The 18,343-nt window shown below is 38.6% G+C and overlaps 1 protein-coding gene across 1 annotated transcript in view; it reads left to right on the top strand.

Moving 5' to 3' along the window:
• tmtc1 (transmembrane O-mannosyltransferase targeting cadherins 1) overlaps window positions 1-18,343 on the top strand; it is a 148,674-nt gene that overhangs the window by 112,878 nt on the left and 17,453 nt on the right. The window contains exons 10-12 of the mRNA XM_067582174.1: window positions 4,789-4,956; window positions 5,776-5,889; window positions 15,600-15,743. Of these exons, the coding sequence (XP_067438275.1) occupies window positions 4,789-4,956; window positions 5,776-5,889; window positions 15,600-15,743 (426 nt within the window). The remainder of the gene's footprint in view (window positions 1-4,788; window positions 4,957-5,775; window positions 5,890-15,599; window positions 15,744-18,343) is intronic.

Below are 18,343 nucleotides of genomic sequence, written 5' to 3'. Positions count from 1 at the left end.
CTCTAATAACTCGCTCAATACCGTAAGCACCAGAATTTAACACACATCGACAGAATCCCCTTTCAGTGATATCAGATTTTAGAGAATTGCTTCTACATTTCTGTGTCAATACAATTCCCCTCTGAAAACAGTGTAATGCTAAAATATGAAGTCCTTGTAATTCTTAGGACTTTCTCTGTCCAATCATCAACTTATGGTTATTGATTTCAAAAAGGAATAAATTTGGATGTAATCAGCTGCTAAAGCAGGGATACTCAAATACATACTCCACTATTATTCCGAATATGACAATATTCCAAATTTGATACGGGTCATGTAAACAGCATATTCCGTTTGGTATTCCAAATTAGGCCTTATTCCAAATGTAGCATTTTCCAATTAAGACATGTGGAGTATGCCGATATTATTCAGGTTTTAGGAGCATTCTCTGGACATGTATACAGCGCATTCAGGATATGTGTCTCAGTTGGGGTTTTTACGGCAGTTTGTAACACGCGGCCTCTTGCCTGTTTACGATCAGCTCTTTGCCTTGTAAACAAACCAGCTAGTCAACAGTTTGCAAGGCTGGGATAGAGATGCATGACGGGCTGGTTGTGTAACGCACCCCTGCACAGAAAAAAATGACTGAATATGCCGGAGCAGGAAGACAGACAGAGCAGAGGAATGAGAGGAGAGCTGTTCAGGGTGAACTGGAAAAACAGAGCGCGCCTTCTCCACGACGGGGATGGAGGGGATTGGTTATTATCCTGACATGCAGCCATGGACTGACAGTGACAACTCGGCGTGATGCACCAAAAACGCTCAGCAGTGTAGTAAACATCATGGGACACCCTAGGTACTAGATGTGCCTGTAACTATAAATGTATAATATCATTCATATCAGTCAAATATCAGGCAGCAGCTCACTGATGTTTTTCACCTCGCTGGTATACCTCACTGCCTGCAGAGATCTTGTGATTCCCCTTCTCACTGGAGCAGAGGGAAACCCTGAAAACCCTCTGCATGTAAATGGGAATATTAGTGGAATATTCATTTTCATTGGCCATGTAAACAGCTTAGTAAGAATATTGTCTTTTCTGGAATAAGGGAAAGCGAATATTTTGTGCATGTAAATGTAGTCAGTGATTCAGAATACAAATGTTCAATCAACTCACTTCCCACGTCTTCAACCAGACCCTCTTGTCTTACTCCTCATGTGTGCATGCGAACGTGAGTGTGCATGCCTGTGTGTGTATGTGTGTGTGTGTGTAGCATGGTAATGTATGTGGGGGGGGGGGCACTTGTCTATGAGCTGCTTAGGGTGTTTTTCATAAGACAATTAGTGTATGATAATCTCATTTTCTGCAATGTTGATTCACACGCTGTGAGGTTTTACTGTCACACAAGCTACACACACAAAAATACTTGGCAGGTGATTGGGTGAACCATCTGTCTATCACTGTCTTACCATGCAAGGCAGCTGAATTCGCGACGCTGATTGGTCCGAACCAGAGGCGGTTCAGACACAAGCGCAAAACAGGAGAAATTACAAATAAGCCGACTACAAATAAAGGCCTGCAGTTGAGGTTAATATAGGACCCAGCCAATATTTGGGAATTTACAGTATGAGTCTTAGGAACATTTTTAGGCAATTTACAAACTTGTTAGTGCCATCTTTCAAGCCTACATGAAGTGAGTGGTTGATATTCAAAACATAAATTTATATTATGGAGTAAGACATTGTTTAAATGATGGTTGCCTTTAACAGACATTTGATTGTTGATTAATAAATGACTGAATAAAGCATTGGCTGAGAATGACTTTGGAGGGATCCTAGGATGAAGGGGAAATATTTAAGTATTGGATGGAGTAAGTATTTAGAGTATACCCCACTGTACTTGAGTTAGATTTAAGACCTCAACATACTTCATACAGCTAGATCATTTCATTGAATCATACTGAGGCCTTCCTGAGACTAATTTTTGTAAGCTACTGTGTGGACAATTTGAAATTTCTGACTCTGGCGACCCCTAGTGGCAATTTTTGATACTACTGACTAACAACTGATCTGAATTAACTTGTAGACTGCACCATTTTCCACCAAGATCGTCTCATTTTTCTACAAGATGAAGGTCATGTCATCAGAATAATTTGTAAGATGCTGTAATCACATAAAAATTCTACACACAGGGGCTTTAATGAAATGTCTCTAACCAGTCACGAGCCTGCCATACTGATATCTGGATAGCAAACATTAGCAGAGCACAGCCTGGGAATGACTGATGGCTGAGCACACTGTTTGTCTGACACAGCTGACAGGACACACAGTGAAGAAAAGAGGGAGGGAGGGAGGTGTCCAAGCTGGTTAATGTCTACATGCCAATTTAGGGGTGGATAGGGATACAAAGGGATGGATGTGGTGAAAGAGTGGAAACAGAGAGGGAAAGAGGGCTGGAAGGTATAAGTAGCTGCTCTTTTCTATTGACTCTGTGTTTTTCTGCATTTTCATGGTTATTTGCTGTCAGCTTTGTAGGTGTTTTTTTTCCCTCACTCTGTTGTTTACATCCAGGTGCTTTTATATGCATTCTAAAGTATCACAGAAATTGAAATTCAGCAACTCTAATTCCTGTAACAACTGGTGAAATAACTGGCAAGAGGACTCAATTACACAACTCAGAGACAGAAATCTTGATCAAAAACAGTCTTTACTTGCAAAGGTTCAGTACACAGGAAGTCAGTCAGAAGATCAGGCAAATAAATCCAACAAGGGGATGACAAAGGCAAAGTCCAAGGTAATGCAAAGCAGAGATCAAAAAACACCAGAGGAACTAGACACAAGGAAAAAGCTGGACTGCTTCACACTGAGTACAAAGACAAACTGGCACAGAGAGAGGGGAACACAGACTAAATGCACAAGAGAGGGAAGGATAATGCGGGACAGGTGAAACTAATCAGGCTGGAAACACATGAGGGCAGGAAGTAAATTTCAAACGAGATAGGGAGTTGAGTATTTCAAAATAAAACAGGAAACGATGAATGAATGACATGAAACAATGAAAAACACAACGTAGAGAGCAGGGCGGGACATCCTTGGTATCATAAAATGTTTTCATCCTCACATGAGGTGGTTTTTGTCTTTGTCCTTATATGTGCCAAACAAGAAACAGAAACAGGTTTTCAAATAAATCATAGCACACTCACCTTATCTGACTGACCATTTGTTTCCGCTGTAATAATTAGAAAATACTGGTGACAGTAGCTGACATACAATCATAGCAACAATTCCTCAACACTTGAATTCATTTTCCTCTCCAAAGATAATGTTTGTTCCTTTTCTGACAGATTCTTTTGAGTAGGTGATTTTCTTTCCATCATAACATGTGTTACCACTACCTGGCTGACATTTTTCTTATTTTATTCAATCCTACCCACATACAGTATAAATGGAGCAGGTTAACCTCAATTTATTTGATAGAACATCAGAAATGTTTCAAGAGACTGACTTGACATCTGGACACAAACATGCCTCTGTCTTTGTCCTGGGGCTCTGTCAAATTAGTTCAACTTTGATGAACATTGACATGAAAATTCACAACATGGACTGATTGCAGACTGTCTTGACAGTGCTGACACTTGAGGGAATAAAGAGAAACAAACCAGACTCTAGTTCTCATGCTCTATGGACCCAAAACCACAAAAGTGGCAAGCATAGAACGATATTTGATCTAAGCTTCCAGTGAGCAACTTTCATAAGAATGAATGGAGTGTCATCTTGGAACACAGCATCCAGTTCTGTCTGAGTGGATGAACATGTGTTAGCTAGTCCTTTACAATCATCCTACCAATCTGTGTTGAGCATGGCTCACAACCGCAATGGGTCCAACGCTGTTGAGTAGACCCATGTCATATACACATACAAGGAAGTCTTTCTTGGTCTTCACAGTTTTTCTAAGCTCTTGTAGGCAACATTAACATTGCCTTTGCCAACAAAGGATACACAATATACCCGTTTTACTAGCCACATCTAACAGAAGCCACTTCAAGTAGTGACTTCTCTCCTGGTTTTACTCCTTTCTCTTTCTCTGTGTCACACTCTTCTTCTAAACTCAGATCCCTCTCTTCTTTTTCCACTCTCCTGTCTGTCTCCCTTCTCATGACTGTGTCGTTCTCTTTTCGGATTGTGCCCTCCTCTAAACTCTGCTCATATTTTTTGGCCTTATCACCATTTCATGCAAGTCATGCAAGTCTAAGCCTTTCTTGATATTGTCTCTGTATCTCTCCAAGTCTTTTCTTCCCTTTTATTTGTTCGTGTTGTTTCTTCGAGGCACACTGTATTTGCACTTGGATGGAAACTGTGCAGTGTGGAAGGAATGAAAAAAAATCCTGCTTGCCTTAAGCTGTCACACACACACACACATCAGTACAGACTGTGTGTGTATGACAAAGCTGGCAAACACGGAGGACGTTTACACTCAACTTTTGTACCATGTGGTCCAGGTCAGAGGATTTGGGGAAAGTGGTTGAGATGATGTGTTTTTATGGGAAGCCACAGCAGCCATCCATGGAGAAAATATGAACACTCTTGGGACCTGAAGTGATTTAGGTGATTTAGGTTGACTTCAGCAAAGGTCACAAAGTTATGTCACGCAGGATTGAAGAAAAGTGTGTTGAGTGATAAAAATGACGGCAGAAATAAATCAGGAGCAGGTCACAGAACATGAATAACACCTTTACGTTTTCTCCCTCCTTCCTCCCATTTTTCCTCTCCTCCCCCTCACATCCATTCCCCCTGCCCCTCTTCTCCTGCAGTATGGGTTACTGTATCCTGGTGGCTCATGGCCTGGGTCGGCTGTGTTCAGTGGTGGGCCGGTGGGGCACCACAGTCCTCAGTGTCTCCATGCTGCTGCTGCTCCTGCTCTTCTCCTGGAAGACCGTCCAGCAGAATCACGTCTGGCTCTCTAGGGAGGCCCTCTTCCGGTATGTGTGTGTGTGTGTGTGTGTGTGTGTGTCAATATCCATAAACATTAACATAGGCACACACACCAAATCATTCATTACGCTACACATTTCCCTATGAAATCATCACACAGTCAGTGCAGCTACATGCATATTAAAGCTACTAAAATCTCTAATGCCACTTGTGGCTCAAAACAAACTTCCAAAGCATAGTGCTAGCCTAAATTATGTAACATTTTATGATATAACTTGGAATTTGATCAGTAAATTGGAGTGAAACACAAGATACGTTTTCACCTGTTTTCATGCGCTGGTTCAATTAGCGCATTCAAATCTGAGTGGAAATGTCATTTGTTTTTTCAAAAAAGCTGAAATATTGCAAAAAATGTTTCACACTTGGCTGGTAGAGACAGATTTTTTAAATACACCTTGACATTGTGGTACCTACTTCTGTTTTCATGGCATGCTTCTACTTGTTCTTCACAAATTCATCCATTAATAAAAGAAGAAAAACACACCATTGGAATCAGAAGCAGCACAGAAACATCATCATGCATCAGAAGTACAGGTTCTCAGTTGATTATGTAATGTTGCTTGTGGTTGTTTTGCAACCTCTTTAGCTACATTTTTCAAGTACCCACAACTCCTTAAGTGCTGCGGTTAGTGCTGAATACTATGAGACACTATAAAAAACAAGAAAATCATCACAGGAAGCTTGTGATGCAGGTTCTATCTTGTTAAAGCTCAGCTACTCCAAACATATTAAATAATTTTAGAGTGTGTGTGTCAAACTGACCTCATGCCTCCTCTTCCTCTCCCTCCTCTTTTTCCTTGTTTCAGCTCTGGTATCCAGACTCTGCCTCACAATGCCAAAGTCCACTACAACTACGCCAACTTCCTGAAAGACAGCGGTCGACACCAAGAGGCCATTCACCACTACACCACTGCCCTCAGGTCTGACTCCTCACTAAACCTCTCTGACTGCAACAGCATAACTCATTCTATTAATGACAAGGACGTCCACTCTACTTTATATTACAGTTTCCCCTCAGCACTCAACCTCAAACTTGATCAGTCTCTTATGGTGTGACTAAGGCTGATTTTGTGCAAATTTTGCTAAAAGCCCGAGCACCAAGTCATGTCACAAATGCTACCAAAACCCCACTTGAACCACTTAATTTTGAACACCTCTCCACTGCACTCAAAGGTCAGATTGTTTGAGCTTTTACTCTGTAGAAACGTCTGTGAGCTTTTAGTGAGGTTGTCAGTGTGTTTCCAGAAGTACACTTAAAATCTTGACATGAATAAGAAGCATTGCACGCTTCCTATTCTGATATTAAGATAACAACAACTAGTTATTGACTGTATTTAAGCTGACATTTACAGTGTTAGCAGAGCTGTGCTTTGCACTGGTGGAAGAAATTCTAAATTCTTAAACTCAAGTAAAAGCATCAGTATCCATATCGCAGTCAGTTGTATTAATAGTTAATATAGTTGTTGTGAATAGCGGTTTCTGTCAAATCAAATGCCTGTTGCCACACATTTGCATGAAAATCCCTATGTTTCCATACATTGGCACAATGTTTGTATAAAACACCCTTTGTCAGAAAACTCTCTTTGTCACCATAAATTTGCATAAAATGTCCTTTGTCACAATACAGTTGCAAATTGATTATGTAAATGAAAATGTGTGGTGACAACAGGAATTTCATGTAACCTTTAATATCGTGAAGACTCATGCAAGTGTCATTAGCTTCATGCAAATATAGTATATGGTGACATATAGTGTCTTGATTAAGCAGGCAGTTTAATGCAGATATATGGTTTTATGCTAATGTGTGGACACACATGATGTTTTATGCAAATGTATGGTCAAGGGAGTTTGTATGCAAATTTAATATATATTATAACACTCTGGGATATTGTGACAGTGTGACTAAAATGCAAAAGAGAGAGAAAGAGAGAGAATTTTATGTAAATGAATTATGACATAGGGAGTTTGCATTATGACAATAGATTGTCACAAAACCCTTTTTCGGTAATACTTCATTAACCCCCCTATTTATAAGCGGTATATAAACATTTAATAAAGGGTTTATGATGCACTATGATGTAGTTGTAAGCAGATATAAGTGTTTCTTTAATGTATTAGTCAACAAGTATAACTCGTCCTGTGGGCACCGATGAGTGGAGGCTGCTGTATAAACAGATAATGAATGACAATATAGTAAAATACAGTTGTAATAATTTAAATATATCTTCATAAGAGAAGTGATAATTGTTGACTAATACTGCACATTAAACACTTAAAATGTCCTCATATTTGTGTACAGCTACATTATAGTGTGTTATAAAGCTGAATAAATCATGATTGGACAACCTTCTTTACTTGATACTGTAGGTACAATTGGAACTTAACAGATGAATTTGTTCATTGTGAGACATAGGATGTTTTCACACCTATAGTTTCACAGTGGATGAATTGCTACTTTGTTGCATTTTCCCTTTGGTTCGGTTTGGTTTCACACAGCAAAATTTCAAGCCAACCAAATTGTATCCACAAAAGCCATGTGGTAGCTGTCACTCCGTTCATTGGTCAGAAATCTCGTGGCGTTTGCAGGTGGAGAAAGTTTTTCTTCTGGGATAGCTATCCAAAATGGACCATCGGCAGAATTGTCATTTCCTCATAATTGTGGTCATCGTTTGGGCCATATACCAAGCCAAAATATGCAAGCAAAATGGCACATTTGAACGCACTTCAAGGCAACATCTGGAGAACAGTGTGTTGGGTTTCCCATTAATGTATTAAATGTTGTACAATGTTTAATATAATGCATCCCCCTGCATATATTACCAAATAATCCATGCAATCGCCTTAATATTTTTTCAAGCAACCTAACTTCCCGTTAAAAGGGTTGGTGCATCTTTCGGATCCAAATACAATGACTTCTCATTTATTATCATTACATTTTAGGACATTTTGAGACATCCAAGATTAAATATCAGTTATGCAGGCAAGTACATTAGCTGCATATAGCTGCTTATCAACCATGTAACAGTAGAGAGAATATCAAGGTTCTGTATTACCTGACTAAGAAGGAGTATGTAGTGTTTATTGAAAATAACAGTGGTGTAAGAATGAAGCAATGGGGAACAGCAAATTTAAACTAAACTGCAGAAGAAAAGTACCCCAAAGACTCACCCAAGTTTCTAATCAATCACCTCTGACAGCTACCAGAAGAAAGTCACTGGCAACCTTAAGAAGGGCTGTCTCCATACTATGGCAATCTCTAAAACCTGACTGAAAACAATTAGAAATGTTATTATTAATCATAAAAGAAATTAATTGTGTTCAAATGATTTTCTCAAGCACTTTTGATACAAACAATAACTTTGATTAGCTAAGTTAAAGGGGTTCTGGACTAGGTTTCTTTAATAGTGGTTGACTAATGGCATGTTTAAATCAATTAATAAAACTACCCATAGTCAAAGAACTGTTAATAATCAACAAAGTGTGGTCATCTACCCAAGTGAAGGCATTTGATTTTTGCTTTCTGTTTTTAAAAGGGACAAAATGACCAAGGACAGAGAGGCAATGACTGTTAATTGCAGATAAGTATTCATCATGGTTTTATGGAAGATTAGTTGGAATGGGAATAGACAGATAAGAAAAGGCCTCATTAAATTTGTCTGCAGAGTCAGTGGTAAAAATGAGAGGCCGTATTTGCAGGGTGAAGTTTTCAGTGAGACGGAGGTAAAAGAGCTTTGCAAATAACAGCTTTGTGGTCTGGAACAAAGAAATCCACCAATTCAACATTTTCTGGACGGAAACCAGATAAGAGAACTACCCTAAGTCTTGGATAGGGCTTTTGGAATGTGAAGCTTCTTTAACTGACATCAACGCATCAGTGAGCCACACTTTTGCACTGGGTGACATGTTCCTTCATTACCATGAACACACACACTGTTGTTTATTTTTATTCTATCCCCCACACACCGTCCTGTTGTCAGAAATACTAACTAGAGCACCAAATGTGGATCAATCCATCCCTGAAAATGGTCCCTTACAAGTGCACTTTGTAAGAACAAAACTAGGAAATGACTGAGCCTTTTAAAAAATGAAACCATATATTTGTGAGCTGTTTTTTAAATATTTACATCTTTAGTAGGAACCAGTGGGCTTGATGCTGATTGCCTCAGACAAGATGAGGATGTGCAAGTTTTATATGATGGGATCATTTGGTAGCGTTTCCCTGAAATGATGCCCACATTTTATGAACTGAATAGTTTTTATTTGCACCTCCACAAGTACATGTACAAGATGACGTCGAACATTTTGAGCCTTTACAAGAAGAAAAAAGGGTAGAATTTTGATATAAAAATAGATGTATTTTTGACATGCAGTTGGCACATAATGGATAGCCAGGAACTGAAGGTCACTGACTGTAAAAAAAAACAAAAAGGCACTTTTATTTCATTGGACCTTAAAGAGACCATGCATCATTTTCTTGCTTTTATCCAACGGATGATCCTGTACTGTACTTAGAGTGCATGCTGTTTATTTTTAGTGACTGGCCCCAGTTGGGAATTGAATCTTCGAAGTATGACAGCATTAGTGACACATCTACACACTGACCTTCAAAGCAACTTTTTATTTTTATTACTAAAACTGTTTACGAAGTCAGTTTTCTTCTTTCTTTTTTTACATTTTTAAGCTCAGTGCAATTAATATACAGTAGCATCAGATTAATGTGCTTACTCATGCTTAAAATACATGGAAGCAGGTACACACACACATACATATACTGTACCTTTGGGTGCATGCCCTCATGCATGTAATGGCCTTGTTTCAGCTCAGAGCTTGTGCTCTATTCATCTATCACACACACAGGCTGCTTTAATGAAAAAGCACGTCCATTAGTTGTTCCTGTCACTGGAGAGGCTTCCTGAAGAACCATTCCCCTCAGCTTTCCACCTCTACCCTTTTCTCTCCTTCATTCAGATTAGTTTATGTCAAATCAGGCCATTGTTGATCTGTCAATATGTTTATGGGTTGACTTTTCCTCTTTAATATATTCCTTTTGTCGGTCTTCACTCTTCTCTCTTATTTTGTTCCTTACCCTGCATCTTTTTGAAGTCAGTGTTTCCTACCAAGATATGATAAATCTTCACTGTCCACTACATTACCTGTGTTGGATGTTTGTCCACAGCAGCCAGTAACAAAACTGAAACTCATATAAAATATAAATACCTACAGGAAATTATACTAGCAACATCAAGCACGTACAACAAGGAATAGTGACATACAGCATGCCATCATACACACACCCTATCCATGTACGTACAGTCCTACACACATGCACACAAATAGCTTTGGCAAGGCGTTAATAGAGAATGTGTCATGTTTTATGAATAATTGATAAATTGTTTAATCTATGAATGTCAAAAAATTTGAGATCCCAAGGTGACATCTTTACTTGTTTGCTTGTTGTAATTACTTGTTTTGTCTGAGCAGCAGTCCAAAATCCAAAGAAATTTAATTAACAATGATAGAAAGAAGGAAAAACAGCATATTTCACATTTGAGATTATATTTTTGCTCCATGTCTCAAAATCAATAATGATCAGTTGTAATCTGTAAATAAATTTGAAAAGTGTAGCCTAAGAGGGACGTCCTTTTCAATTCTTATACAGTAGCTATCACCAAACACAGTTTTACAGATACAAGTTTTTATGCTTTGATGCTTTAATGTAGCATCTCTTTGATCCAAAGCTCCCCATTGCAACATTGACCCCCATTAAAATATGAAATGTCCCATCACTGTGATGTCCATGTGCCCAACTGTTCCCATAAAATCAAAGACAAATCAATGCTTTTGGCAGGCTTCTCATTTTAAGATTTTATCAGCTGTAGTCAATTAACATTAAATTGATGATTAAGCTGGACTGCAAAATGAAACTGTTGGCTGTGATCTGGTGAATATGCAGCACAAGCTAGTGTGTGTCACTCATCCAAAGATGGTGTGTTAGAGAGGGAAACAACATTTTGTATCATTTTGATATTTAAAAACGTATTTCATTAAGTGTTTTTGCTGCTCAAAAAGACCAGTGAAAATATCTGTTGGTCCGGCACTGACCAATAGCTAATGCTAACACTAATAAACAACAATTAGAATTCCTCTGTTATACATTTAAATACACAGCATCAATATTCTAATCAACTAAAGTGGCATGTATATGTAGCATACACAGAGCAGCAGCCTGTCCTCTCAGTCAGCAAAATTATAATGTTATAAACCGGAATCATTTTAGATGACATCTGATGTTTTCAACCGTCTTACTAGCAATTGTCACACTACCACTAGTGGAAAACTACATTGCAGCAATAACTAAATATCACATCTGAATGTAATTACTATTTTTAATTCTTATGTCATTTTAACTTTATCACTCCATGTGAGCTGTAGCCAATTGATCTGGTTTTCTAGATACAGGTTAACCTTAAAGTTCTGTAAAGTTGTCTAGTAAACTAGTAAAATACTGGAGAATATTTGTCAGTGGCACACTTGAGTCACTGTGAAACTAGGGCTACTTTCTTGATCACCCTATTTTTCATCCATATGATTTGATTGATGATATCCTAAATTTTTGATTTCCTCAAAAATGAAATGGCTTATCTGTCTGATAAAATGTATCTAATATCATATTATTCTCATATCATTTTGGTATATTGTAGCACTCAGCAGGTATACAGTAATGTTTATATTATGGATGGACCCCCCAAGAAAAGTAGTAATGGGCCCATTTAACCCCCTCCCAAACAGTCCTGGCTCAAACACTGCAGCTGCATCATCCTTCTCTTCATTCCCAGTCTCCTCTTTTCCATCCTGCAGCAGCAGAGCTTCAGTATATTCTGCCAGTATGTGGGAGCTTCAGCACAACAACTCTGCTAATCCAGCCTGCCATTCTGCCAAAGCTAGAGAGGAGAGCCCCAGCAGCTTTCATCCAGCTCCAAACCACATCCCAGCTCGTAATAACCCTAAACCACCAGACCACTCATTCTAATTTTAATTAACCAGCCTCCACTTCTTTTCTGCTCCTTCTTTTTTCCCACTAGGAAGGCAATGAGAGGGACAGAGATCCCTTTGAATCTATCACATTTTAAATTCCCAAAGATTTAAATTCCCAAACGTAGTTCCTTTTAATTCCATTTTTTTGAGGTGGGGGGGGGGGGGGGGCTGTTTCCTCCTGAAAGAGAGAAAGAGAGAGCGAGAGAGCCTGAAAAGGATTGAGAAATGGAGAATGAGCATGTTGAGTGAGTAAGTACTCTGTTCACTAAGTGATTTATGAAGACAGAGGGATTCTGCTGACCAAATGGAGTTCGGCAACTCATTCCACCACCAGAAGAGTTTGGAATTAGAAAGAATCTGATGTGTCGATTCTTCTGCTCTCCATCAGAAAAGGGAGGTTTTGTGGCATAGGAAATATAGGATGTTGATACATCCATTTGCTGGGTGAATTGAATTCACTGATTCTTAGCCACACTAGCAGTGGGCTCCAAGGATTGCAGCCAGAGTGAAATATCACTTTCATGACATATTCAGAAAAGCTGAGTCAAGAGCATACTTGTTTAAGATTGTTGAAGACGTTTTGCCTTTTTTCAGTTCTGAAGAGACCTTTTGGATAAGAGGCAAAACATCTTCAAGAAACTAAAACTTGTCCAGTTGCCCAGGGTATATCCAGCTTATCTGGACCTGAATAAGTGAGGATTTTCACAGGCTTTGCTTTCATCAAGTTTCATCGGATTTTGTAATTTTGACATCCATGGTCCCTGAAGAAAAATTCTACCAACTTTAGTGATCCCCTTCATCTAGCACCACTCGCAAGACTTTGGTTTATGACCAAATACCTGCAATACTAGTGACATTCCCATCAGCCTAATCTGTACTTGTGTTTAGTGCTAATTAGTAAATGTTAGTATGCTAACACACTAAAAAAAGATGACCACCATGGCTATAGACATTAAGTGTAACATACACTGAGTGTGTCAGGCACATGCCAATCCAGAGTGCAAATTTGATAGAATTAATGTTCGTGCACATTGATGCTGGGAAATAGGACATTGGTATATCGTGATGCATTGACACACTGCAGGATGTCACCACTGTGTTGCCCTTTAATCATGTTATTAAAGGGGCACACATGAGGATCACTTTACTCATCACAATGAGTATTATTCAGCCTTTGAGAACAGTTGTGTAATGTCCTCCATGGCCTTGGAGGAGCTTTGTCATGTCTGAGAAAATAACCCTGGTGTGTCACAGTGATGTCATCAAACTTCAAATTCTTATTAGAAATGCTGCTTTGCAAACTGGGGGTGGGAGTTTCAAAGATGTAGGCATTTACCAGTCAGAGGGGGTCTAACAAATAACACTATCAAGTAGCATTATGGGAAGTCCCCCAACTGTATCGAAGTGCAATACAACATTTCTGCAGTATGCCTTTAAATAAAAGATGCCTGCATCCATGCTTACAGCAAGAGGCTATAACTCAAATCATACTTCCTGCTTAGCTTTGAGGGTCAACATGATGTAAATTTCATGATGTCCGCAAGGGCCTGTGTGGCACTGTGCATATGTGGGGACAAACATGAGTGATTATGTCTGCCTATTCACACCCAATGGAGTTTAAACAGAGTAAAGTGTGTGCCTGCTGACAGCCGCTCTTTCCTTGGTTGTTCACCTCTATAGATGTTGATCAAGCAGCTCACAGGGTGATTTGAAGCCTCTCAGTGAACAGTTAGACTCTGTTGTGGAGTGCTGTTATGGTTGGTTTCTTTCAGGTGTTTCTACAGCTGCACCTCTTTCTGTGCTGTGAAAAGCCATCCCATTAACCCATGGAACAAGGTTACTATAGTAACTGTAAAGAGCGTTGCCACGGTGCCCACTCACTTCTTGCCCCGGGCGCCTTGTCAGGCTTGTGTCACCATTATGGGCACTAACTATAAAACTGTATTTCAATTACACAGAGGCCTTTTGTTGCAGTGATGGAGAGCAGCAGTAAATGTCAGCAGAGAGGCTGCTGGCTGCAGCTTCCGCACACTCACTGCTGATTTATCTGCACCATTTGCTCCGAAGATAATCCTTATCACTGTGACAAGGCACTTAGTCCAATCAAGATCATGTTATGGTATGCTTCCCTCTGGAAGTGTGCAGCCATTAGTGGTTCCTAAGACGAACATATTTTGACAGCAATGCTTGGTTCCAGAGTTAGAAATCTAGTAAATTGGCTTTTACAGATGACTTTCATGCCAAGATGAACCATCCAGTATATCTAAAAAGGCAGTTACTCTGCAAAAATGACTGTTGAGGTACTGCTTAAGCCTAAGCCCTTGTTATAAATGATTAGCACGATGAGTCACTGAGTAATTGGATAAGACTGACTCATTTATGTGTTTTATTAAAAAACAGAAATAAATACATAGAATATTAAAAAGGTCAGGTTAACATAAGAGTTTTCTGTTACAAAAATCCACATTGTTTATTAATAACTTTTCTAACTTTATTTATAACAAGAATAACTTAGATTTTGTAGTCATTCTGTTTATTGAAAGACATGTTAGTGTATTTGGGAGTTGGGAGATTCCAGTCCTGTGCTTAGAATTTTGGTTCACACTGGACCTTTAAAGCTGCATTAATTGATCTTTTTGACCACTTGTGGGAAGCGTAACAACCTCAGAACACAACATCTGACATATTCTTACCTCATGAGAGCAAACGTGTAAGCAAACAGAAGCCGATTTACACAATCAGCAGACAGGGAACTGCATAGTTGGTGATAAATTTCTGTGGATTCGTCACTGCAAGCAATACCTTTCACATTACACTCATTTGATCCATTGTTAATATAAAATATTGCTTGGTGCGAAATCATCTCAAGTGTAAAAATATTGCTCCAACTTTTAACTGCACTGGCAGTATCTCAATATCACAAATTGACTGAAACATATTTTATTTGTTTTATATGCAGTGTGGGTAATACTCTATTAGGAGGTCCAATGCCATGCATAGTATTTCCAGAACAGACTGACAATCAATCCAAGTAGCTATCAGCTTCTCAACACAATTAAACATTCTTTATGTCAGAAAAAAAAATAAATGTTTAAAAATGTGAGAAACCTTTGTTAAATTGTCTGGCAGCTAAATGTGAGTGTAGTCTAAAGGCAGATGCGTCATATTTTTAGATGGAACTTTTCAATGATTTAAGGACTGTTTTTATTTTTTACATGTGAGAGATAAGGACTTTTGTTTTGCATATGGATTGGTGTATATTTATTGGACTTATACTAATTACTAGTGGATAGTAGAGTTAGGCCTCTACTATCCACCACATGCCCTATGAATTACACTCTCTTCTTAAATGCTGCATTTAAATGTTGTGATTATAATAGATTTTCCTTACATTTCTTATATTTCCTCAGTTATGTTGTAAGGTTTTCAGAGGGTCCGAGGTGACAATGAAGGGATCCAAACTCCTCCGTATTTCACACACTGGTTGCTGTGGCTCTTTTGATTCTCTCTTGATTTTCCTACGTAGAGTCAATGACTTTCATGCTCTCAATAGATAAAATTTCACCCCTCCTCTTCCTTATTCCTCTCCTCTCAGGTTATACCCCCGCCATGCCAGCGCCATGAACAATCTTGGCACTCTGACACGCAGCCCAGAGGAGGCCGAGCGCTACTACAGGAAAGCACTGGACACCAACCCTCAGCATAACCGAGCTCTCTTCAATCTGGGAAACCTCCTCAAGTAAGACACACTCTCTCTCTCATACTCACACACACATACACACTCACTGAAAGGCTGTCTGAGAACGTTGATAGCACCCACTTTCCATCACACATAACAAAAGCCTGACAGTCACTTTGTGACAGAAATTGAAGACACTCATCACAGCTGGAGAAGTTTGCAAATGTTATGTTGTTTGAACAGTTTATAGTAGAAAGAACATCTTTTTTTTTTCTCAGCTGTGTGAAGCACTCCTAAAAATGGCAACGACCCTCTTAGCTGGAGACAGTCTTAATGTTCCAGCAGCAGCTTCCTAATTGTCTCTAAAAACTATCTTTGTTCCCTCAGCTCCCCAGACAACAATAGAAAAAAATCAAACACTACCAAAATAAAGATAGGAAAAGGGAGAAAGTTTAATGATCAGAATAGCAATGGCAGAGAAAATGATCTTTATACCTTCATGTGTAAGTCAGTATATTTTATCTTGCTCAAATTTCCAAGTGCCCCGACCAGTATGTGTGTCACAGATTTCCTCCATTGTTCAGAGGCCCAGATTTGAGAATAGATGACTCAATCACCAAAACTGTGTTCCAATTTGTAAATACATGCAATTATTTTTACAATCCACATCAAATAATTGCATCTAAAAAAATTCTGTAATAAAAAAACTCCTCCCACAAGACGATACAAAGAAAAATAACAGGTTTTCAACACAGTGCATCAAATTACAAATTCACACCCGTAATCATAAAAACTACATTCTTTTACCACTCTATATCTTTCCTCGCATTTACATCTGATTTTCACATCATACACCTCGGGTATAAATCCATGTGTGATAAATCCAACCATGCCTCTGCGTGATTTCATCACAGTCCATGACCTAGGTCAAGGTGTTTCATAAAGACAGCTCATTGTGAAAGCAGTGCTTGAATGAGCCTTACAAATGGACCCAGGATTCATGTGTTCCATGAAGCCAACTCAGAGCTGATGTGAGCAGACTGCAGTAATTCAAACCTGGCTTGATCATGACTTTGAAACACAGACATGAGACATCAAGCACAGATATCATCAATTCTCAAAGCAAATGGACATTGAAAAACAAAACTGCAGTAGTCACACAGCAGAATATATTAACATATAGTATGAAGAATTAGATATTTAAACAAAAACAGACCAAACCCCTGCCAGAAAGAGAACTTTTGACAAAATTAGAGCTGCAACTAAAGATTATTATTTTCATTATCGATTAATCTGTTGATTATTTTCTTGATTAATTGATTAGTTGTTTGGTTTGTAAAATGTGGTGGAAATGGTGGAAAATGTTGATCACTGTTTCCAAAAGCCCAAGATGGTGTCCTCAAATGTCAAATGTATTGTCCCGACCAACAGTCTGTGTCCCAAAAATATTCAGTTTACTGTCATAGAGGACTAAATAAATCAGAAAATATTCACATTTAAGAAGCTGGAATCAGAGAATTTTTACTTTTTGTAATTGATCAATTATCAAAATAGTTGGCAATTAATTTAATAGTTGGCAACTAATCGATTAATTGACTCATCGTCGCAGCTCTAGGCAACATGTTACAGACTCACATGTCTGAGGTCAGACCAACACAAGCAGAGATGAACTCTGCTCAGTGTGTTGCAGCACTATGGTTTTAATAATGCAGAAATCATTTTCTCTGTATCATTAAACCTGAAAATGAATGTGCATGTGTGAGAAACAACATGACAACAAACAAACACTGTTTCAGTTTGGCTGGTAGATTGTAACACTGGTTAAGCCAGAGGTGAAGCTAAGCTTGACAGGAACCAAGCTAGTCTCTAGTATCAAACTAAGTTTCTGTTTCCTTAGGTCTGCATCTTTATTAAGCAGAAAGTCACCCAGATTTGCTTAAGTAAGTAAGTGGTTTAACTGGTAATCCAGCTTTATTAAACACACATCCGGACATGAAGGTTATGTTATTGAGGAATGGCAAACATGGTGGAATATAGATCATTGTTATTCTTGGATAGGTTTGGAACTTCTCCTGAACTGCTGCACTTCAGTATGATGGAACTTCATATTCTTCAATATGACACTGTAGTAAAACTGGCCAACCTTTGCACTATCTCTTTAAGTTTTATGAAGAATAATGACTTTTTTAGGACATTAAACACACATTTTAAGACTTGGGACTTGTTCTTGACATGAGACACACCTATCTTGACTTGGAATTTCATTGCAAATACCTACAAATGAATGACTTTGTCCCACCTCTGGAATTTCTATGGGATACTTGTGCAAAATTTTGAAGAGAACTCTATGAAAAGAAATCAGAAAACTTTTAATGATCAGAAATCATTAAAAGTAAATTAGATGCTTTTGAAGTTGTGATCACTGCATCTGCAGTCCGAGAACACAGCTGGCAGTAATATGTCTGAACACAGAAGAAAAAAATCAAAGTGTCTGTGATGCTGTGGTTAGAAATGAACAAACTGCAAACAGAGTATATTTCAGTTTTGGATTCTTTTCTGGCGTGTGATTAAAAAAACAAAAACATTTTGAAACTATAAGAAGCATGATTCATTGCACTTGGTGCCATGGTGCAGTACCTTGGAGTCACGGTGTGGCAATA

This window comes from Thunnus thynnus, chromosome 23 (genome assembly GCF_963924715.1).
Source record: "Thunnus thynnus chromosome 23, fThuThy2.1, whole genome shotgun sequence".
Lineage (NCBI taxonomy): Eukaryota > Metazoa > Chordata > Actinopteri > Scombriformes > Scombridae > Thunnus > Thunnus thynnus.
This window is presented reverse-complemented; position numbering and strand designations above follow the sequence as displayed.